Raw genomic sequence first — 17,460 nt, 5'->3', positions numbered from 1 at the left:
GTCTTCTGGAGACAGGCTGAAGAAAGCCTTAGGAGGAAATTTTCCCTGGACATGGGTTTATATTCCTCTTTATGTAAATGGCTATCTAAGGGCTTTCTGGAATGCCCAGTATGGGATTTGGGCTGATTGTAATCCTGTCCCAGTTTAGAAATGGGGCAAGGAGGTTAACATTAAAATAGCCTGTGAGCTGTACGGGTTGGCAAGGCCTCCTGCCACAGAAGTACCTGGTGAGGAGGGACATCCTTGTCCCTCTTTAGAGCCACAAGCCCAGGGTCCTGGGGCCTGGCACCATGACAGAAACCTTCAGCCCTGGTGGCCGCTGTGGCCCTCCATCCACAGGCTGGGCTCTCAGCCCCTTTGGCTTACAGGAGGGAGGGAGTTTTCTGGCGGTAATTTGCGTTTGAGCGTTCAAGAAGTGTTTCACGCTGTATCTCTGCCTTTGGGGTTGGCTGCTTTGTTTTTCTACATCCGTATTTTGGATATGAGAAAAGTTGGGCGTTGGGATTTTCTAAGCAGCGATGCCTTTCCCCCTCCTCGTTCCACGTTTTCTGATGAGGCCAGGCCCATTTCTCCTCCTTTAGGCTATCCCTCGAGGCAGGGAGGTGAAATACGATTTTTCCGGAGGAACCATATCTGAAATAGTGAAGCACCCAGCCCTGTCCTCGCTCGGCGGCAGTTCTGTGGAAGGATCCGGGAAAAACAACGCTGAGAGAGGGAGAAAAAAATGGTGTTTCCGCCCGGTTTCGAACCGGGGACCTTTCGCGTGTTAGGCGAACGTGATAACCACTACACTACGGAAACCGCCGTTGGAAATAGTTCTCCTGGAGGCCGCCTTGGCGGCAGCCCTGAGAGGCGTTATGGCGACCCCGTCCTCCTTCAGCCCTGGGGCAGTCCCCTGCGGGTTAAGGGGGTGCCCCGGGGCCCTGCGGCGGCTCCACCCAGCATAAAGGCGGGGCTGGGCCGCCGGGAGCGGCCGCAGGGAGGTAAAAGATCGCCGTGACCCAAAAGGGAGCGCCCCGTCCCTGGGTGGGCTCGAACCACCAACCTTTCGGTTAACAGCCGAACGCGCTAACCGATTGCGCCACAGAGACGCGCTGGGTGCCAGCCCCGCCGCGGCGCTTCTGAACCCAGCGGCACAGCGGGAGGTGGTGGGGAGTCCTGCTGCTGCTGCTGCTGCTGCTGCTGCTGCTGCTGCTGCTGCTGCTGCTGCTGCTGCTGCTGCTGCTGCTGCTCGTGTTCTGGGATGTTCTGGGAGGTTGCTGTGGTTTTTTTGTCTGTTCGGTTCTTAATCTAAAGGATATAAGAATATTCATCCCCCCTTCCCTTCCCTTCCCTTCCCTTCCCTTCCCTTCCCTTCCCTTCCCTTCCCTTCCCTTCCCTTCCCTTCCCTTCCCTTCCCTTCCCTTCCCTTCCCTTCCCTTCCCTTCCCTTCCCTTCCCTTCCCTTCCCTTCCCTTCCCTTCCCTTCCCTTCCCTTCCCTTCCCTTCCCTTCCCTTCCCTTCCCTTCCCTTCCCCTTCCCCTTCCCCTTCCCCTTCCCCTTCCCCTTCCCCTTCCCCTTCCCCTTCCCCTTCCCCTTCCCCTTCCCCTTCCCCTTCCCCTTCCCCTTCCCCTTCCCCTTCCCCTTCCCCTTCCCTTTCCATCCCCCAGTATTTAAGGACCCTGCTGAAGCCACAGAGGGCTTCAATTATTTACAATTATAATAATATATAATATAATAATAATTAATAATTAATTACACACTATATAATAATATATAACAGTATATAATAATATATAATAGTTATAATTAATACTTATAATTAATAATTATAATTCAATAATTATCCGCGAGAGCTAATGGGAAGTTGAGGTGCTTCCAGAAATGTGTCAGGGCACAAACAGCATCTGGAAGGGGAGCAGCGGGGCAGACCCAGGAAACTGCCGCCCAGGGGGCCTCGTGTGGTCTCTAAAAAAGCCACGAGTGAGCCGCCAAACAGCCTGTGTCCTCTGGCATCTGCATACAGGAGCTCCCCAGGTTTTATTCTACCGGGACACACGCTTTCACCAGAGCCCTTGCAGCCAAGAGCTGAACAGGGACCAAGGGAGGAGAGACAAGACGAACCCCCCACGAGATTTATAGATCTGTGTTCACAGTCCTTTCCTGTTCCGTATGAGAGTATTTCCATGAAAGGATTATTTTGGCTGGCTGCTCAAGATTTTCAGAGAAAGAGATTAGCGTGCTGGAAGCCGTACAGTGCAACTGGAAAAACTTGCTAGCTTTGCACGTTTTCACGGGCTTCATAGCTCTCCGCGTCAAGTTTATCTTCCTCTGGCAGGAAGACGAGGATTTCAAACGGCGATACGGCAAGCAGAAGGGCTGGGATCCAGCAGCAGCAGGGGAAACACAGCATTGCCCTGCCTGCACAGCACAGACTGGGGCTTGCAGCAGATGCAGGCACCTTTTCCCCCTCCAAGGCCATTTCTCTAAATTGTACAAAGATCACCAGAGCCCCCTTCTATCCTGCAGCCACTGCAATGCCAGCAGGTATGAAAGATAACCCTGCCTGGGGTGTCTTCTCCCTCTGACCTCGGCAGTGTTGCTCTGCCATGGTGATGGGACAGGTCCTTTTCTTCAGCATCCCTTACACCCTCTGCTTCTCCTTAACATTTCTTGGCAATGTCCAGCCTGATGTTACACCTAAAAAAAAAAAAAAAAAAAAAAGACACCAGACCTGTAATTCTTATTTTAAGGCAGTCACACGTAATGCATTCGCACTACCAAAGCCTTTTCCTCCTGCACACGCAGAAATTAGCTTAAGAGGCTCTGGACACGATGTGATGGCGTTTCATTTTGGTGACAGCGGTGGCACGGAGGAGGACTGGGGACACGGAGCCACAGGGGGCTCTCAGCACCAAATGGAACTAGGAGGGGATGCAGGCGCTGCCTGATGGATGGCTTCGGTGCGAGCCCCGGCAGGAGGAAGCAGCAGGCGCCGGCGCTGGCGCCGAGCGGTACCAGCGGACAGACGGAGCCGGATGGGACCCAGGGGAAGCACAAAGCAGGGAGGAAAAGCAGCGATATCAAGGGGGAGACAAGCTGGTGGGGATGAGGAGTAAGCGAAGGCATCGGTGGCACCCCAGCCCTCACCACCTGGCTAGCACACGTAGCATAAGTTTGGGTGGGATAGCTTGAAAACCCACTGGCTCCCACTATATATATTTATTTTTTGCATTAGGGCAACTCCAAACTTAACATGAAGAGCCATCCTTAAATACCAGCTATGATCCCGTGCTTGGTAGACGACAAAATTTTGATGCTCAAGTAAGAAAAGACAGTTTTTGTGGGGAGAATAAGAACTTCAGGCCAAATAAAAGCGTTCTCAAAGCGCAACTGTGCTTCTCTTTTTGTTCTTCCTTTTTTCTTCCTCCAGCAAATTTACCAAGAATTGAAAATCTGGGGGGAAAAAAAAAAAAAAAACACAGCCCAAATCTATATCTAATTACTGTTTATGGCCTCGCCACTTGTACGGTAGTGTGCGGATGGTGGTGAAGGTCTCCCAGAAGTGCAGCCTCCTCCTGGTAAGCTAACAGCAGGTCACAGCTCACAGGCGGTGTTAGCCACCCCCTCGCTGGCGGCGTGTTTCTGTATGTTTGCTTGTACCCAAGTTACCCGATAGCTCTCCTTATCTATGAATTTAGGTGATAACAATTTGCATGATAGAGAGGCTGGGTAAAAACACAGCTGTAGGTAAATTTGTCCCCACGGAACAAGGCGGATTTTGCAACGTGCACCCGCTGGAATCCTGCGGCTGGGTGAGTCGCAGGGAGATGTGAGCAGTTCTCTGAGGGCAGCTCTCAGGCCTCCGGGGTAGCACGTGGTGGAGTATAAGTTAATGTTTTCAACAAGGCTTTTCCCCATGCAAATATGGGCAAAAGGGAGCAGAATGGTTCTGGCCAGCTAGTGGTGTGCACTTTGGATGAGGATGCTTTCCAGCCATCTGACAGAATCACAGGATGGTTTGGGTTGGAAGGGACCTTAAAGCCCACCCAGTTCCACCCCCCTGCCATGGGCAGGGACACCTCCCACCACACCAGGTTGCCCAAAGCCCCATCCAGCCTGGCCTTGAGCACCTCCAGGGATGGGGCATCCACAGCTTCTGTGGGCAGCCTGTGCCACTGCATCACCTCACTGAAGATGCTGTGAACTTCACAGAAGCCTTTCTGCAGTTTCCACTCCCACAGCCTGTGCTTCCCTGCCACATGGAATCCCATCTTCCATGCGATCAGAGCTGGGGCAGAAAACATGCTGCAACAACTTTATTCAGCCATAATGGGCTCAGCCTAGTGAAACTGGGGTGCACCTGCAAAGGCTGAGCCAGTAAAGCTGAATGCTGGCAGCTGTCACCATCTTCCAGAGGGAAGGATGCAGGATCCATCCCTGGTGATGACATATATTTTGCGCCCACTCATGATGCTCACAGCATTTGTGTTCTCCTTGCTCAACCTACCTGTTCCAACATGCTGCATGCACGGGGAGCTTCTGCCTGTGACCTGAGGGTCTCATCACTGGTGGGGCTGTGACCAGGGGGGTCCCGTGTCTGGGAGCAGCAGGGTTACCGAGACTGGCCAACGTCCTTTCTCCTCCTAGCTGGGCAGTGGTCAGGCACTCGCTGACTTGTTTCTCTGCGCTTCATCTGTAAAAGAGTGAGAGATGAGGATGAAAAAGGGTGTGATGACGGAGCCTGTGGGCTGTGGCTGTGCTGCGCTGGCAGGCATCCGAGTGCGGGGTGCTACTGCTCTCCTGTGAGGCCATAGGAAGTGTTTCACGATTCAAGATAAGAGAGATCATCACTTCCTCCTTCTGTGCTCGCAGGGCTGAGCTGCCACCACGGCTGCAGCGTCCACCCTGACAGCCTGCTCGCAAAATGGACCAGGAGACCCTGGGAAGCGTGGTCCTGCTCGCCATTGTCACCCTGATCAGCGTCGTCCAGAACGGTGAGACACAAATCAGCATTTGTGGAAGGGCTGAGAAAAATCCAGTGTGATGTACGCTGAGCTGATCGCTGGGCAAATAACCTCTAGCTCTAAGTGCGTGCGGGCGCAGGCATCGCTTTGGCTTTAGGGATGGTCTTTTTCGCTTTTCAGGGATCGTCTTGTGTATCATCATTTCAACAGCTTGTCAGTCCTGCTCTGTGTGTTGGTCATATGTATGTCAGCTAACGAAAGGGATGCCGTGCTGGGGCTGCCGGTGACAATGTGAACTTATATTTGATGACTGGGACCTCTTTCTCTGGATAAAGCCCCAGCGCTGCTCTTTGGCTGGAGCCTGATGGGCTGCAGGGCTCAGAGCTTTGCACAGAGCTGCGTGAAGGCAGCAAAACTGGACCAACCCCTCTGAGAAACCTGCTTGGATGATTTTGGGGGCACCCAGCTGTCCTAGTGCTGCAGCTCAGCTAATTTCAACTGCCTGCAGTCCCTCCCTAGAACACTGTGCATTTCCTAGAATGGGGAAGTTTCCTTTTTTAGATCTTATTCAGACCCCTACACTCAGTGCTATTCTTCAGGGCTTTTTAAATCAAACTGCAAGCTTCTCTCCTGTGCAAATGTGTTTTTAGCCTGATCATCATTCTTTACAAATACTTAATCATTTTAGCAGAAAATGGTGCTGAGCAGCCAGATAAGGGAGTGGGTTTTGCCCTGGGTACACTGAGATTGTCCTAGTTCAATGCGAACCAGAAGCATGGTGGGGACCTGATGCAAATGCTTGAAATCTTCTGCTGAGGCTTCTTGGTGTGAATAGGAGATTATCACTGAGGGCAAACTTCATGATCGGACCTAGGAAATGGGCTGTGCTGCAGGGAGGGGAAGTGGTGGGAGCTCAGCACGAGCCTGGCTGCCACAGGGCGGAAAAAGAGTGAGGATTGGTAAAGTTTTGACATAGGCACTAAATGCTGCGTCATTCGACCCAATCTTCTTTTCTGGTAAATGCCCAGTATGCAATGTCAAGGGTGGCAGAATAGGGCGTCAGAGCACATGCCATGAATAGAAAGATGTTCCAGATGTACGTCTGACCAGATGCCTGACCTTAAATGCTGGTTTGCCCTCTCCCTCTCTGTGGTGGCTTAACCTTATCTGGCTGCCAGACACCCACCCAGCCGCTCTCACTCCCCTCCTCAAAGGGAAAGGGGGAGAAAATGCAATGAAACAGCTCATGGGGTGGGGTAAGGGTTGGGAGATTGCTCACCAGTTCCCGTCATGGGCAAAACAGACTCAACCTAAGGGAGACTAATGTAATTTATTGGCTATTGATAATGGACTAGAGCAGTGAGAACCAAAAGCAAAGTAAAGAAACCTTCACCCCCCCACATGCCCTCTCTTACCTCTTCCCCCTGAGCAGTGCACGAGAATGGGGGAATGGGGGTTGTGGTCAATCTACAGCACTTTGTCTCCGCCGCTCCCTCACGGTCCCTCCCTGCCCCTGCTCCCCGTGGGGTCCCTCCCACGGGATGCCGTCCTTCCCGAACTGAGCCTGGGGGGCTGCCCACAGGCCGCAGCTCTTCCAGAACTGCTCCCACACGGCTCCGTACCACGGGGTCCATCCCCCAGGAGCAAACTGCTCCAGCACGGGTCCCCCACGGGCGGCAGCTCCCCCCAGACCCCCTGCTCCTGCGTGGGCTCCTCTCCACGGGCTGCAGCTCCGGCCCGGGGCCTGCTCCTGCGGGGGCTCTCCATGGGCCGCAGCCTCCTCCAGGCCACATCCACCTGCTCCACCGGGGGCTCCTCCACGGGCTGCAGCGTGGAGATCTGCTCCGTGTGGGACCCATGGGCTGCAGGGGGACAGCCTGCTCCACCAGGGGCCTCTCCACGGGCCGCAGGGGAACTTGTGCTGCGTGCCTGGAGCACCTCCCGCCCTCCTGCTGCACTGACCTGGGGGCTGCAGGGCTGGTTCTCATTCCTCACTCTCCCAGCTGCTGTTGTACAGCGGTTTTTATCCCTTTCTTCAACCTGCTCTCACAGAGGCCCAGCCAGCGTCATTCATGGATCCCTTTAGGAGCCAGCTGGAGCTGGCTCTGATCTGACACAGCTCCTGGGCTCTTCCTCACTCCCCCCGCTACCGAACCCTTGCCACATAAACCAAATACACTCTGAAACTCAGGCCCTTGCCTTGCAGACTGACACGCACTTTGGTTTCCTGGAAATCCGTCTGTGAGACTACTGACCTGACTGCTGTGGGCTGGCTGCATTGCAGAGGGCTCCACGTGCCACTCAAGGGTGGCACGCAGCCCCGAGCTATTGTTTCAGAGCTTGCATTCACTTCATTTCCTCCTCCCAAGCTTTCTGACTAGAAAGACCTGACTGATGTGGATGCTGTATATTATGTATACAGTAATTAGGGCAGTAGAAATGCTTGTCAAGGGATTGCAGTTGTGCTAAACTCTTGCTGTGGTTCCAGTTCAGCACAGCAGAAAGAAAAGCCGTTCTGGTGAATGCTGCTGTTCCAAATCCAGATGCAGGCTGTGGTGCTGCTCCCCACCCGTTTGCCATCACCTTGCTCATGTCAGGAATCTCCGCATCCTGCAGAATGACTCGAGTGGCCGGACGTCTCTGAGTCACCCGTGTAGCTTTGGTTTTGTTCTTGCGTCACTGCGATGTTGCAATCGAGCAGCTCTTAGGACAAAGCAGTGCTCATTGCCCAGCAGATCAGGGCAGAGGAAGCGATGTGAAGTGGAAGGAAGGGGCAGCCTTGTACGCTCGCCAGTTTCTGCTCGGCTGGAGTAGCATCGCACTGGCTCTGTTTGTGTGGACTTGCGAAACAACCAGGCCTCCTCCCCTCACACGGCCACACCAGGAGCTGGTTCATGGGTATGAGGCACTGAAAACAAACCTGAAATCAAAAGTGTGTTATTGCCGGCTGGATCATCTCCCCAGCTCCCTCGCGGTGTGTGCCCGAGTGCTGGACTGCGGTGGTTCAGGCTCAGAGCAGCCGATGCAGCCCTGGAGCCTCGGGGCATCATGCAGACGAGCCAAATTAAACCCTTCGGCCTCCTCTCTCCTCACACCTTCCTGCTCTCCTCACTGGTCTTGGGTTGTGAGAAAGCACCTTCTCACCTCGACGGTCAGAGAAGAGCAGGAAATACAACTACGGTGCTGCAAGCTGCTTCACACCGCAGAGTCTCCCATTTCCCCAGCCTAACAGGAGCATGATGCTGCTGTTCGGTGTTTTCGTTTTGGTGCTGCCAGCCCAAAGCCGTGGCAAGGGCTACCTCTGAGTAGGACCTGCCAGTGCTGCCCTGCTCCTCTGCAGAGCTTCAGGAGATGTGTAAGGACAGAGAGGTGAAATCTCCAGACACCAAGTTCCCCCCAGATTCACTGCCCTCACCTTGGGGAGCCCATGAGGCAGCTGTAGTGGTTTGGAGGTGCGTTTTTGTGAGCCAAGAGGAGGTCACCTCATGTGAGCTGGTTGTCTGAGCTCTTTCTGGGTTCAGTGGAGAAAGGTCAGCACTTTGGTGGGGTGGTTCCTCTCATGCTGGTACCTCTCTGAGGGATGGATGGGCCTACAGGCACTCTGTAGGTGCCTTTCCTCTGTTTCCCTCTGTAACCCACTGATTAGAGAAGCAAAACACCCATCCCCCCAGTACTTCTCAGTGTCTCACCCACGATGTGGGTGTTACGATAAACCCACCTCTGTCCTTTGCCTGAATGCCCGGTCCTTTGACCAAGGACCTGTACACCACCTCAGAGGTGTTGAGAGCTTCCAGGACAGATGCCTGCATTTCCACAGCCAGGGCCTTGCCCAGGAGACCCAGCACCCCCAGGCCTGTCCAGCCCTGATGCTGGAGGCTGGGAGTGGTTTCCCATCACAGGAGCTCTGCACTGGACAAAAAAAAAAATATGCTGTTTGTCTTTGACCATGTCCTCTTAGACCCCATAAGAAGGTTAATAACCCAAAGGTTGGGTCAGCGGGCGGAGGGGGACACCAGGAGCTCTTGGTGGCTGTGCTGCTTGATGGGGTCAGCTCTGGGCTCTCCAGGGCCAGGTCCTCCAAGACACCATGCTGGTGGCTCTTAGTGGATGCTGGCTTAAAGCCCTGTGGGTTTTTCTGAAGAAAGGCTGTGCGTAGAGGGAATTACTCTATACTGGAAAGCAAAAATCTTCAGTTTTTACTGAAGGCAATATCAGTACAAAAGACACGCCTCCAGCATCCGTGAGGGGGAAAAAGAAGTAGCTCTTTAGGTTCCAGGGAAGAAGTCCTACAGCTTATCAAATCATCCTTCTATTGTTACGATATTTGTTTATTCATTTTTTGTGATGCGTTCTCTTCTATATACATCTTCGGCTAATATTCTAAACCACAGGGTGCCTTGGGTGCGCTGAGATTGGGTGCGTGATAACACAACGCTTGCAGCTTGTAGCTTGTAGCCTGCCACAGCGCTGCCTGGTATATTTAGACGCATGATGGATGGTCTCTGTTTTAGTGTCGTTAGATAAAGCATGTTTGTCAAGCACACGATACGTTATCTCTTGAGGTACCGCATTTTTGCAGCGGCTAACATCCTGACACCACACTGTTGCTTAAAAGTGGGAAACACGACATGGATACACAGAGATCTGTCATCCAGACAAGGTTTTCAATGAGCCTTTCAGGGAAATGAATGCGTCCTGTAGGATGGCCTTGTTTTGGCAAATGGGTGCCGCTAAAAGAGAAAGGAATCTCCTTTCTCCCTGCTCCGTTAGAGAGTGAGGATGGAGTTTGGCGGCTCTGACTAGGAAGTTTTTTCCCCCTGGGGGCACAAATGCCTGAGTCGCACCTCTGCAGGTGTGGGGATTAAACAGGGCTCAGGGCTGCTGGTCACATGTGAGAGCATGGGGACGCCTGAGGTGACACCACATGAAACACTTGCACAGAGGGTGGGGTTTCACCATGGTGAAGCGAGCGTGCCGGCCACATCCTGCACCGCCACACACCTGTGCACTCTCCTGATGTCCAGGCACACATGGGGATGCTCACGACAGCAGAACTGAGCCCACAGGGACCAGCTTCAGAACTATCTCCAAATTACATCTCAGATCAAACAGCTTGTGTGCTTTGTGGTGGTTTTTTTTTTTTCTTTTTTCTTAACAGCCTTTTTTGCCAGCAAAGTGGAGCATGAGAGTAAACACTGCAACGGCAAAGGGATCCAGCGGCCGGGGTCCTCTGCCTTTGACCGCGTCTACACTGCCAAGTGAGTAACAAGCTCATCTCCCTCTTCCTTAGGGCTTAATCCAAACCCTTTTGGGGTCCACAGGTGGGTTCCCAATGCCCTCAGCTTCAGGCTTTGCTCTGCAATCCCATCGCTGGGTGCACTGCGGCAGCGTTCAGACCCGCGGCTTTCAGTTGTGTTTGCTGGTGAACCCAGGACTTGCAGCCCTGGCGTGTAGGATGCCCTGTCATTTGGGAACAAGTTCCCCCAGGAAACACCTAAAGCTGGACGTGTGCCACAAGCACAGCCGGTGTCCCAAAAAGCTCAAAAGGGAAGAGATGCTGACTCGAGGAGCAGGGGGGGTGGCAGAGCTCCTAACAAAGCCCCGCTCCTCTCCGCTCTCCACTTCCCAGCGCATCTTGTCTTTGACACCCCTTCAGAGGGAGCAGGGGGGGAAAATTAATTCCAAACCAGAGGAGAAAAGAACATAAAGTATTTTTTATTACCCGTGAAGTGGTGGCATTGCGCTTGAAAAGGCACGGGACATCAAAATGCTGCCCTTCACAGGTGTGTGACCTCTGCAAGAGGAGAATGCCTCCCTCTGGAAGAGCGTTCCCAGCTGACGGAGGGAGTTGGAAGTAACTCCTGTGCACATGCAAGGAGACACATTAACTTTGTCAGACGCTCCTTTCTGCTGCGCAGTTTTCCTCTTGTTTTCACTCGGCTCTCAATGCCCTTAACTTGAGTAATACGACTTAAGCACAAGGATTTCCCGAGCTGACAAAGCACACATTGTCTGTTACACATGCTAGAGGAGGCAAACACATTTCCCAGCTGCCAGGCATGTTCGCGGGGCGGTTTGTTTCCCTGAGCAGGCAGAACAAAGGTGTCCATTCTCTGCACGAGGAGGTGGCAGGTAAGCAAATCCATGGGCGAGGTGGCGATGGTGCTGGGGCACGGGCACGCGAGGAGCTGCTTCCCAGCTTCTGCTCACACGCCTGCTCTGCCCCCAGCTGCCTGCAGCATCCCCATGCCTGCATGTGGCCATCGTGGAGCTCGCACAGCCCAAACCCACCCCACCGTCACTCGTGGGTGAAACAAAATTATTTTCTTTCCATTTTCCTTCTGTTCTGATTTTTCTTGCTCACAAATTCCTTCCTAGCCAAAACTGTGGGCACGCGTACCCTACGTTCCTTGCTGTGCTTTGGTGCGCCGGGCTTCTCTGCAGCCAAGGTAACACTTATTTTTATTCCCCCTTCAACCTGGAGTGACTTTCAGCAAGGGATGGAGAGCACTTTGGTGCTTTGGACTATTCCCATGGGGTCATTACCCTCTGCTCAGGGTGGAGGGTTTGGTGCTGCCTGCTGGGCATGCCATGCTATTCACCCTCAGAGCTGGAAATGGGCTCATTTGATTAAATTGCCAGAGCTGCCCTGGAGGGGGCTGTGACTTTAGGCCCTGCTGGGGAGAAGGTGCCTGGGGCCAGGGAATGTGGGTGTGTGAAGGTGGCATTGCCACCTACCTGGGGCCAATGCCACGCACTGAGCTTTTACCTGCTCTCCTAGATGATATCCCCTCCAATGCAATGGGAGTTTTCCTAAAGTTAGGGCCAGGAACATGCTTAGTTAATTTCCTAGGGTCAGTGGCTGTTCTTTCTGGAAGAGAGGAGCTTCATGGCCAGGGGAAGAGGTGTGGGGAAAGCCGTTACGTTCCTTTCTGGGTTTCTGATGGGACCAGGTGCATCTTTTGCGTGGCTGAGGGCAGAATTACACCCAGAAAGTCCTCAGGAAAGGGATAGTGTGGACAGTACATGCAGAGGGACCCAAGCTGGTGTTTGTAATGTGTTCTTCTGTGATTTATGCAGCTCCTGCTGCTTTTGCTGGCCTGATGTACTTGTTCGTGAGGCAGAAGTACTTCGTGGGCTACCTGGGGGAGAGAACGCAGAGGTAAGACTGTGCAGAGCCCTTCACAAAACCCAGGGTGCTTCAGCAGCTCCTACTCAGAATCACAGAACCACAGGCTGGCTGAGGCTGGCAGGGCCCCCCGGAGGCCCCTGTTCCCACCCCTGCCCAAGCAGGGACACCCAGAGCAGGCTGCCCAGGACCACGTCCAGGCGGCTTCTGGAGATCCCCAAAGAGGAGACCCCACAGCCTCTCTGGGCAGCCTGTGCCAGGGCTCCGTCACCCGCCCAGCACAGAAGTGCTGCCTGGTGCTCAGAGGGAGCCTCCTGGGTGCCCGGCTGTGCCCACGGCCTCCTGTCCTGGCACTGGGAACCACTGAGTACATCCTGTCTCTGTCCCCTCTGCACTCTCCCTTCAGGGATTTAGGGACATGGATGGGATGCTCCAGCCCCTCACTACCTGTGCAAATGCATGCGTGTTTGTGCCAGCATTTGCACAATGTCTTCTCATCTTAATAAAGCTAATTATGCACATGAGGAATAAAACTGTCCCACAGCCATTGATGGCTGTGAAGATGGACCAGATCCTTCTGAATGGCCTCTTAGGTGTTTCCACTGACATCTAAGAGCTTGCAGGTGGATGTGGCAAAAGCACAAGCCAGAGCAGGAACTGCCCAGCTCTGTCACAACCCCTGGGTGCACCAGCTGGTCTCAGCCACAGAGGCTGGAGGCCGAGGCCTCCTTGAGGTAGGTGACCCATGATAATGAGTTGCTTCCCTCCCTTCCTGTCTCCCCAGCACTCCTGGCTACCTGTTTGGGAAGCGCATCATTTTGTTCCTGTTCCTCATGTCCATGGCTGGGATACTCAACTACTATCTCATCTACTTCTTTGGAAGTGACTTCGAAATGCACATCAAGACGATAACCAGCGCCATCTCACCACTGCTGCTCATTCCCTAGCTCCCTGCAGAACTGAGGGGGTCAGCCTGCTTCACGTATCGATACCCAGAAGCAGCTATAATTCAGATGTTTAAGAAATGAACCTATAACCCTTTCAGATTGCTGTAAATCTAATGCTCAGTGGGCTTTGTAGTTTGATTTAACCTTGCTTTTTCCTTCAGGAAAAAGATTTATTGTGAGCGCTCAGCATGCCCAAGGAACGGTAACAACTTCCAGTTAATTCTTCAGAGGTTTTTTTTTTTCCATAAACTGAAGCTTGAAAGCTGATTGCATGACTGTAAGGGGTATTTTATGCTTCCATCGTAACTGTGTTGTCCTTAGCTCCTGTCATGAAAAGTAGGAGCCTCTCAGCCTCACCTCTGAAGGATTGTGCAGCCACGACCATCTCCCACATGCATGCAGGTTTTCGCCATCGTCCTGCACCCAGCTGCCCACACAAAAATGCACAGGGCACCCTTTCCTTCGCATTTGTTGGTGACTGAGTACAGGAGGACAGCAAGCTGGCCCCTGTCTGGTCTTCCTTGGTCAATATACATGTGTGCAATGCTCCCAGCACTGACCTCATCCACGCCTCGGCCCGGGCCTTCCCCCAGAGCTGTGGACAGGGGTCTTGGGTCAATGAGCACCAGGTATATTGAGGGGGTTGGGTTTGTTTTGCTTTGCTTAATAAAGCAGCCTAAAAGGATGAAACCCATTCACTGCCGTCTCTTCGCTTTGTGGACCATCCCGGTACCCAGAGGCCCGGCAGGACGCGGGCAAGCGGCGCAGCCCCGGGCTCTTGCAGGAGCTGCTGGTGGCCGTGAGCAGCCCTGAGGGACGTGTCTTTCTCACCTCCCTCCCTATTAGCAAGCTCAATTTGCCGCCTCCGTCACTAACGATGTGCCCCTGCACGCCCATGCCAAGCAGCAGCCTGATGAGAGAAGCAGACCGAGGCGGGCAAAGAGCCCGGCGCAACCTTTGTAGGCACTGCTGCCATAACAGCGCTTAAGCTCTTAAGCCCGTCTGATTACCACACGCAGGACGGGTAAAGCTGCATTTTATGACTCCTTTGGGAGGGACGGAGTCGTGGCTACGTGAGAAGAGGGTTTGCAGAGCTGCGTGCCAAAGAGAGCAGCCTGCCTGTGTGCTGCGGCTTTGTGCCACGCTTCCCTCTCCGTACCTCCTCAGCAGCCACCCATCCTCGGTGGTGGCCCACCACCCCTCCATGGGGCCAGCCCGAGCAGAGGGTACCAGGCACCAAGGGACGGCAGCACCCCCGGAGAGAAGGGGCAGCTCCTCGTTGCCTGGAGCCAGTGCTGCAGCAACGCTCACGCTGCCGGTACCGTCACTCGGTTCAGAGGAGGAGATGCTCTCGGGGGCTCCACCGGCACCACGGGCCTTGCTCTCCGGCCTGCCTGCTCTCCCTGAGGTCTGAGTCCTGGTTATGGAGGCCATCGCTTGTTGGAGGTGGCTCTCCCAACCCTATGTGTCTGCCCTGTGGGTCCCAGCAGCCGGGTGAGGCTCCCCTGGTGTCCTTTTTGTCCTCTGCAGCCCACTTGAGCTCCTTCTGACAACTCCCGCTAGCATGAGAAGAGAAGCCCTTCCAGCCTCCTGATTCTGTCAGCTATAAAGGGCAAAGGATGAACCAAATGTCTCTTTGGGGTCAGAAAAGCAATCCCAGTACTCTTGGGGTTCTCTGTCAACTCAATGGCTATCTTCTACACACCTGTATGTAGGTGAAATCATTTCGGGTCTAAGTCATTTTCAGAGGGAACTAAGTCAGGCCCATCTTCTGCCGTAATCACTTATTTTGCAAGAATGTCACCTACTTACTTCCTCAAAGCCTTTCTGATAACAAAAGAAATGAAAATGTAGGCAAAATCTATTTTCCATCTCTCTATAAATGGAAACGATGAGAGTCCCAGACACACAAACAGGTGGTGCACGAACGGAGCGCTATGCAAATTCTCCATGAATGTCACACTCTGTTTTCTATGCTGCAGGCAAGGCTTGTGGTTGCATTTGCCTTTTTGCTCTTTCTATGAGGAAAGGCCGCTCCAGTTTATTTGGGCTTTCCCTGCCGTGCTGCACAACTCCAGTTTTTGCTTTCTGCAGGCAAAACCACCCCGTTCTCGGTGGTGCAGCCGCCAGCACTTTGCACACCAGCACACCAGAAAGCTGCAAGCATACATCCACGCACAAAAATAAATATATGACCACAAAAGACATGCGGGTGCATACAGGGGTCATAGAGACGTGGACCTACAAGGACCTTCTGTGTGGGACATGGGGGCATGGCTGGTGACAGAGCCCTGTGCTGGCTGTATGTGATGTGTCTATATGCACAGGCACGGTGTGTTTACTTACTATATCCGTACGGACATATATAGGAGCTGCTGAGTCACGGGAATGCTAGGTTTTCGGGAAAGGCAGGGAAGCGGGTCGCTCGGGCAGCAGCCCTCCTCTCACAGCTTGCGGGCTGTGTACATCATGGACTGCGGAGGCTGCGGGAAGCTGGGCTATGGCAAGATGCTTTCCATCTGCTGACAAAGCGCCGGAGCGCACGCAGTATTCCTGCCACAGCAGCGCATCCCTTTCCGTACAGCACTACAACCCTCTAGTGGAAACTCGCTCCTATCGGCACGCAGGTGCTTCGGAGCTATTCCTCTGAGATTTCCAGCCTGACAGTGATGTAACAGCACCTTACATCTGTGAACAGATGCATTTCTACTACTGAATGCTGTTTCATTATTCTGCCACATCGGAACCCCAGTCTTGAAGCAGGACCTCAGCCCGCCCATCGCAAAGCAAGCAGTCCTGCTCAGCACTGAGCCCAAAAAAAGCAGGTAGGATTTGAAATCTGTGCGTGCCACCCACAAGAGTTTCCTGGAGCATCTGCCAGCTTCCCAGCAAGCACCCTTTCAGTCTGTGTTGTGTCTGAACCAGGTGAGGTTTGGGAGAGAAATTCTGCTGGCATGGAGCAAAGACTGACCCTGGGCAGCATCTTTAGCCCTGAGATTGCATTTTTCTAGCAGAGAAGCTGGTTTAGCATCCACAGACACCTTTCAAAAAGCAACCCAATGCCTTGTCGAGGTGGGATGCTGCCAAGCATTTAGCACTGGCCTGGCTTTGCCCTGCCCACATCAGTGGTGTGCATTTTGTAGAGCACAGTGGGAGCAGGATTAGGCCATGCAGGGAATGTTTGGCAATAGTCCATCCTTGATAAATGAAAGGGTAGCACAGAATGAGACTAGTGGTAAAACCATTCCCTGGGTTGTTCTAAATTGATCTCATGCTCCAGCTGGAGCGAACGGGATGAGCATTCACATGGAGAAGCTGCAGATCCTGTAGAACCTGGCAGAGCCCTTAGAGGACATGCTGGCACCCAGGAGGGGGAAGGACCTTCCTTTGGGGCACCCAGGGGATGTGCATGGGCTTCACCATCCCTTTGGGTGACAGCTCCTGTTCCTAGGCCCATCAGCGAGGTGCAGGACACCAAAGGACAAGCAGCCTCCACACTGAGCTCCTTTTGCTCTTCAGAGAAGAAATAAATGACTTTTCAGTCCCACCTGCAAGGATCTTCTCGCTGTGAGATGATTTAATCAGGCAGATGAGCTTCTGGGGCTCCTTGCTGGCTTTTTATGGAGCTGCTTAGATGCCACCCGCTGGGGACATCCCACATGTCCCCAAGGGCAGGGGACTGGACACCAATCGGCCACCTACAATGTGATGCACGGGGAGCAAGCATGGATTTTTTTTTTCACCTAAATAAATAAACAAATACACGAATACATAAATAAATAAAGGACTGGTGGTATCACAGTGGGGGGTTGAAATCTGTGTTGTAACAATGCCATGTCCACCACGGGGCCTGTCTGCACACTGTGACCCCTCATAAGGCCAGAGGATGCTCCAGGAGGCTTAGGAGAAGGACTGATGCCTGCTGTGGTGCTGCTGGCCACCACTTGTATGAGCTGTGGTTGATTTGTTGTCCTTGTGTTTTCTCAAGAGCACCACAGCCCCCATCACCAAACAATGTTATTCTGCATTTTTGGCACCAGCTTAGTCCTTGAGGGGAGGACATACTCCTGCTCTGGGATGAAGCAGGGCAGCACAGTGTCTCCTGGCCACCTGCTTCATGCTCCTCCTGTGTCACAGCACAGGAATTTCTTTTCCAAAGGCAGCAGCAGCCCTCAGCAGATGGGAGGGTTGGTGCCTGTCTTCACCAGCAGCTGTGATGCTGTGGTTCCACCAGCTGCCATGTCCCTGTGGTCTCCCACCTGCAAGGAGGCCCCGAGTCCTTGTCGTGGACAGATTTACTTCCTTCCATAAAACAAAATACTCCATCATTCACCAAAGTTTAGGTTAGAGCTTAGTCTTGAGCTATGTTTTGTGATACTGAGGATTCTTGAAGCATGTCTCGCTCCACATGCCTTCAGCAGACACTGGTGCTGAATACA

The 17,460-nt window shown here is 53.3% G+C and overlaps 1 protein-coding gene across 1 annotated transcript; it reads left to right on the top strand.

Moving 5' to 3' along the window:
* The first annotated feature begins 4,816 nt into the window (after positions 1-4,816).
* On the top strand, positions 4,817-13,288 carry ALOX5AP (arachidonate 5-lipoxygenase activating protein). The gene is made up of 5 exons (XM_080558718.1): positions 4,817-4,975; positions 10,104-10,203; positions 11,324-11,394; positions 12,026-12,107; positions 12,859-13,288. The coding sequence occupies exons 1-5, from the start codon at positions 4,906-4,908 to the stop codon at positions 13,019-13,021; spliced, it is 486 nt and encodes a 161-aa protein (XP_080414844.1). The 5' UTR covers positions 4,817-4,905; the 3' UTR covers positions 13,022-13,288.
* The last annotated feature ends 4,172 nt before the right edge of the window (positions 13,289-17,460 follow it).

The sequence above is a fragment of the Anser brachyrhynchus genome (assembly GCF_964034855.1).
Source record: "Anser brachyrhynchus genome assembly, chromosome: 1".
NCBI classification, from domain to species: Eukaryota; Metazoa; Chordata; class Aves; order Anseriformes; family Anatidae; genus Anser; species Anser brachyrhynchus.
The sequence above is the reverse complement of the archived record's forward strand: the minus strand, read 5'-3'. Positions and strand labels throughout refer to the sequence as shown.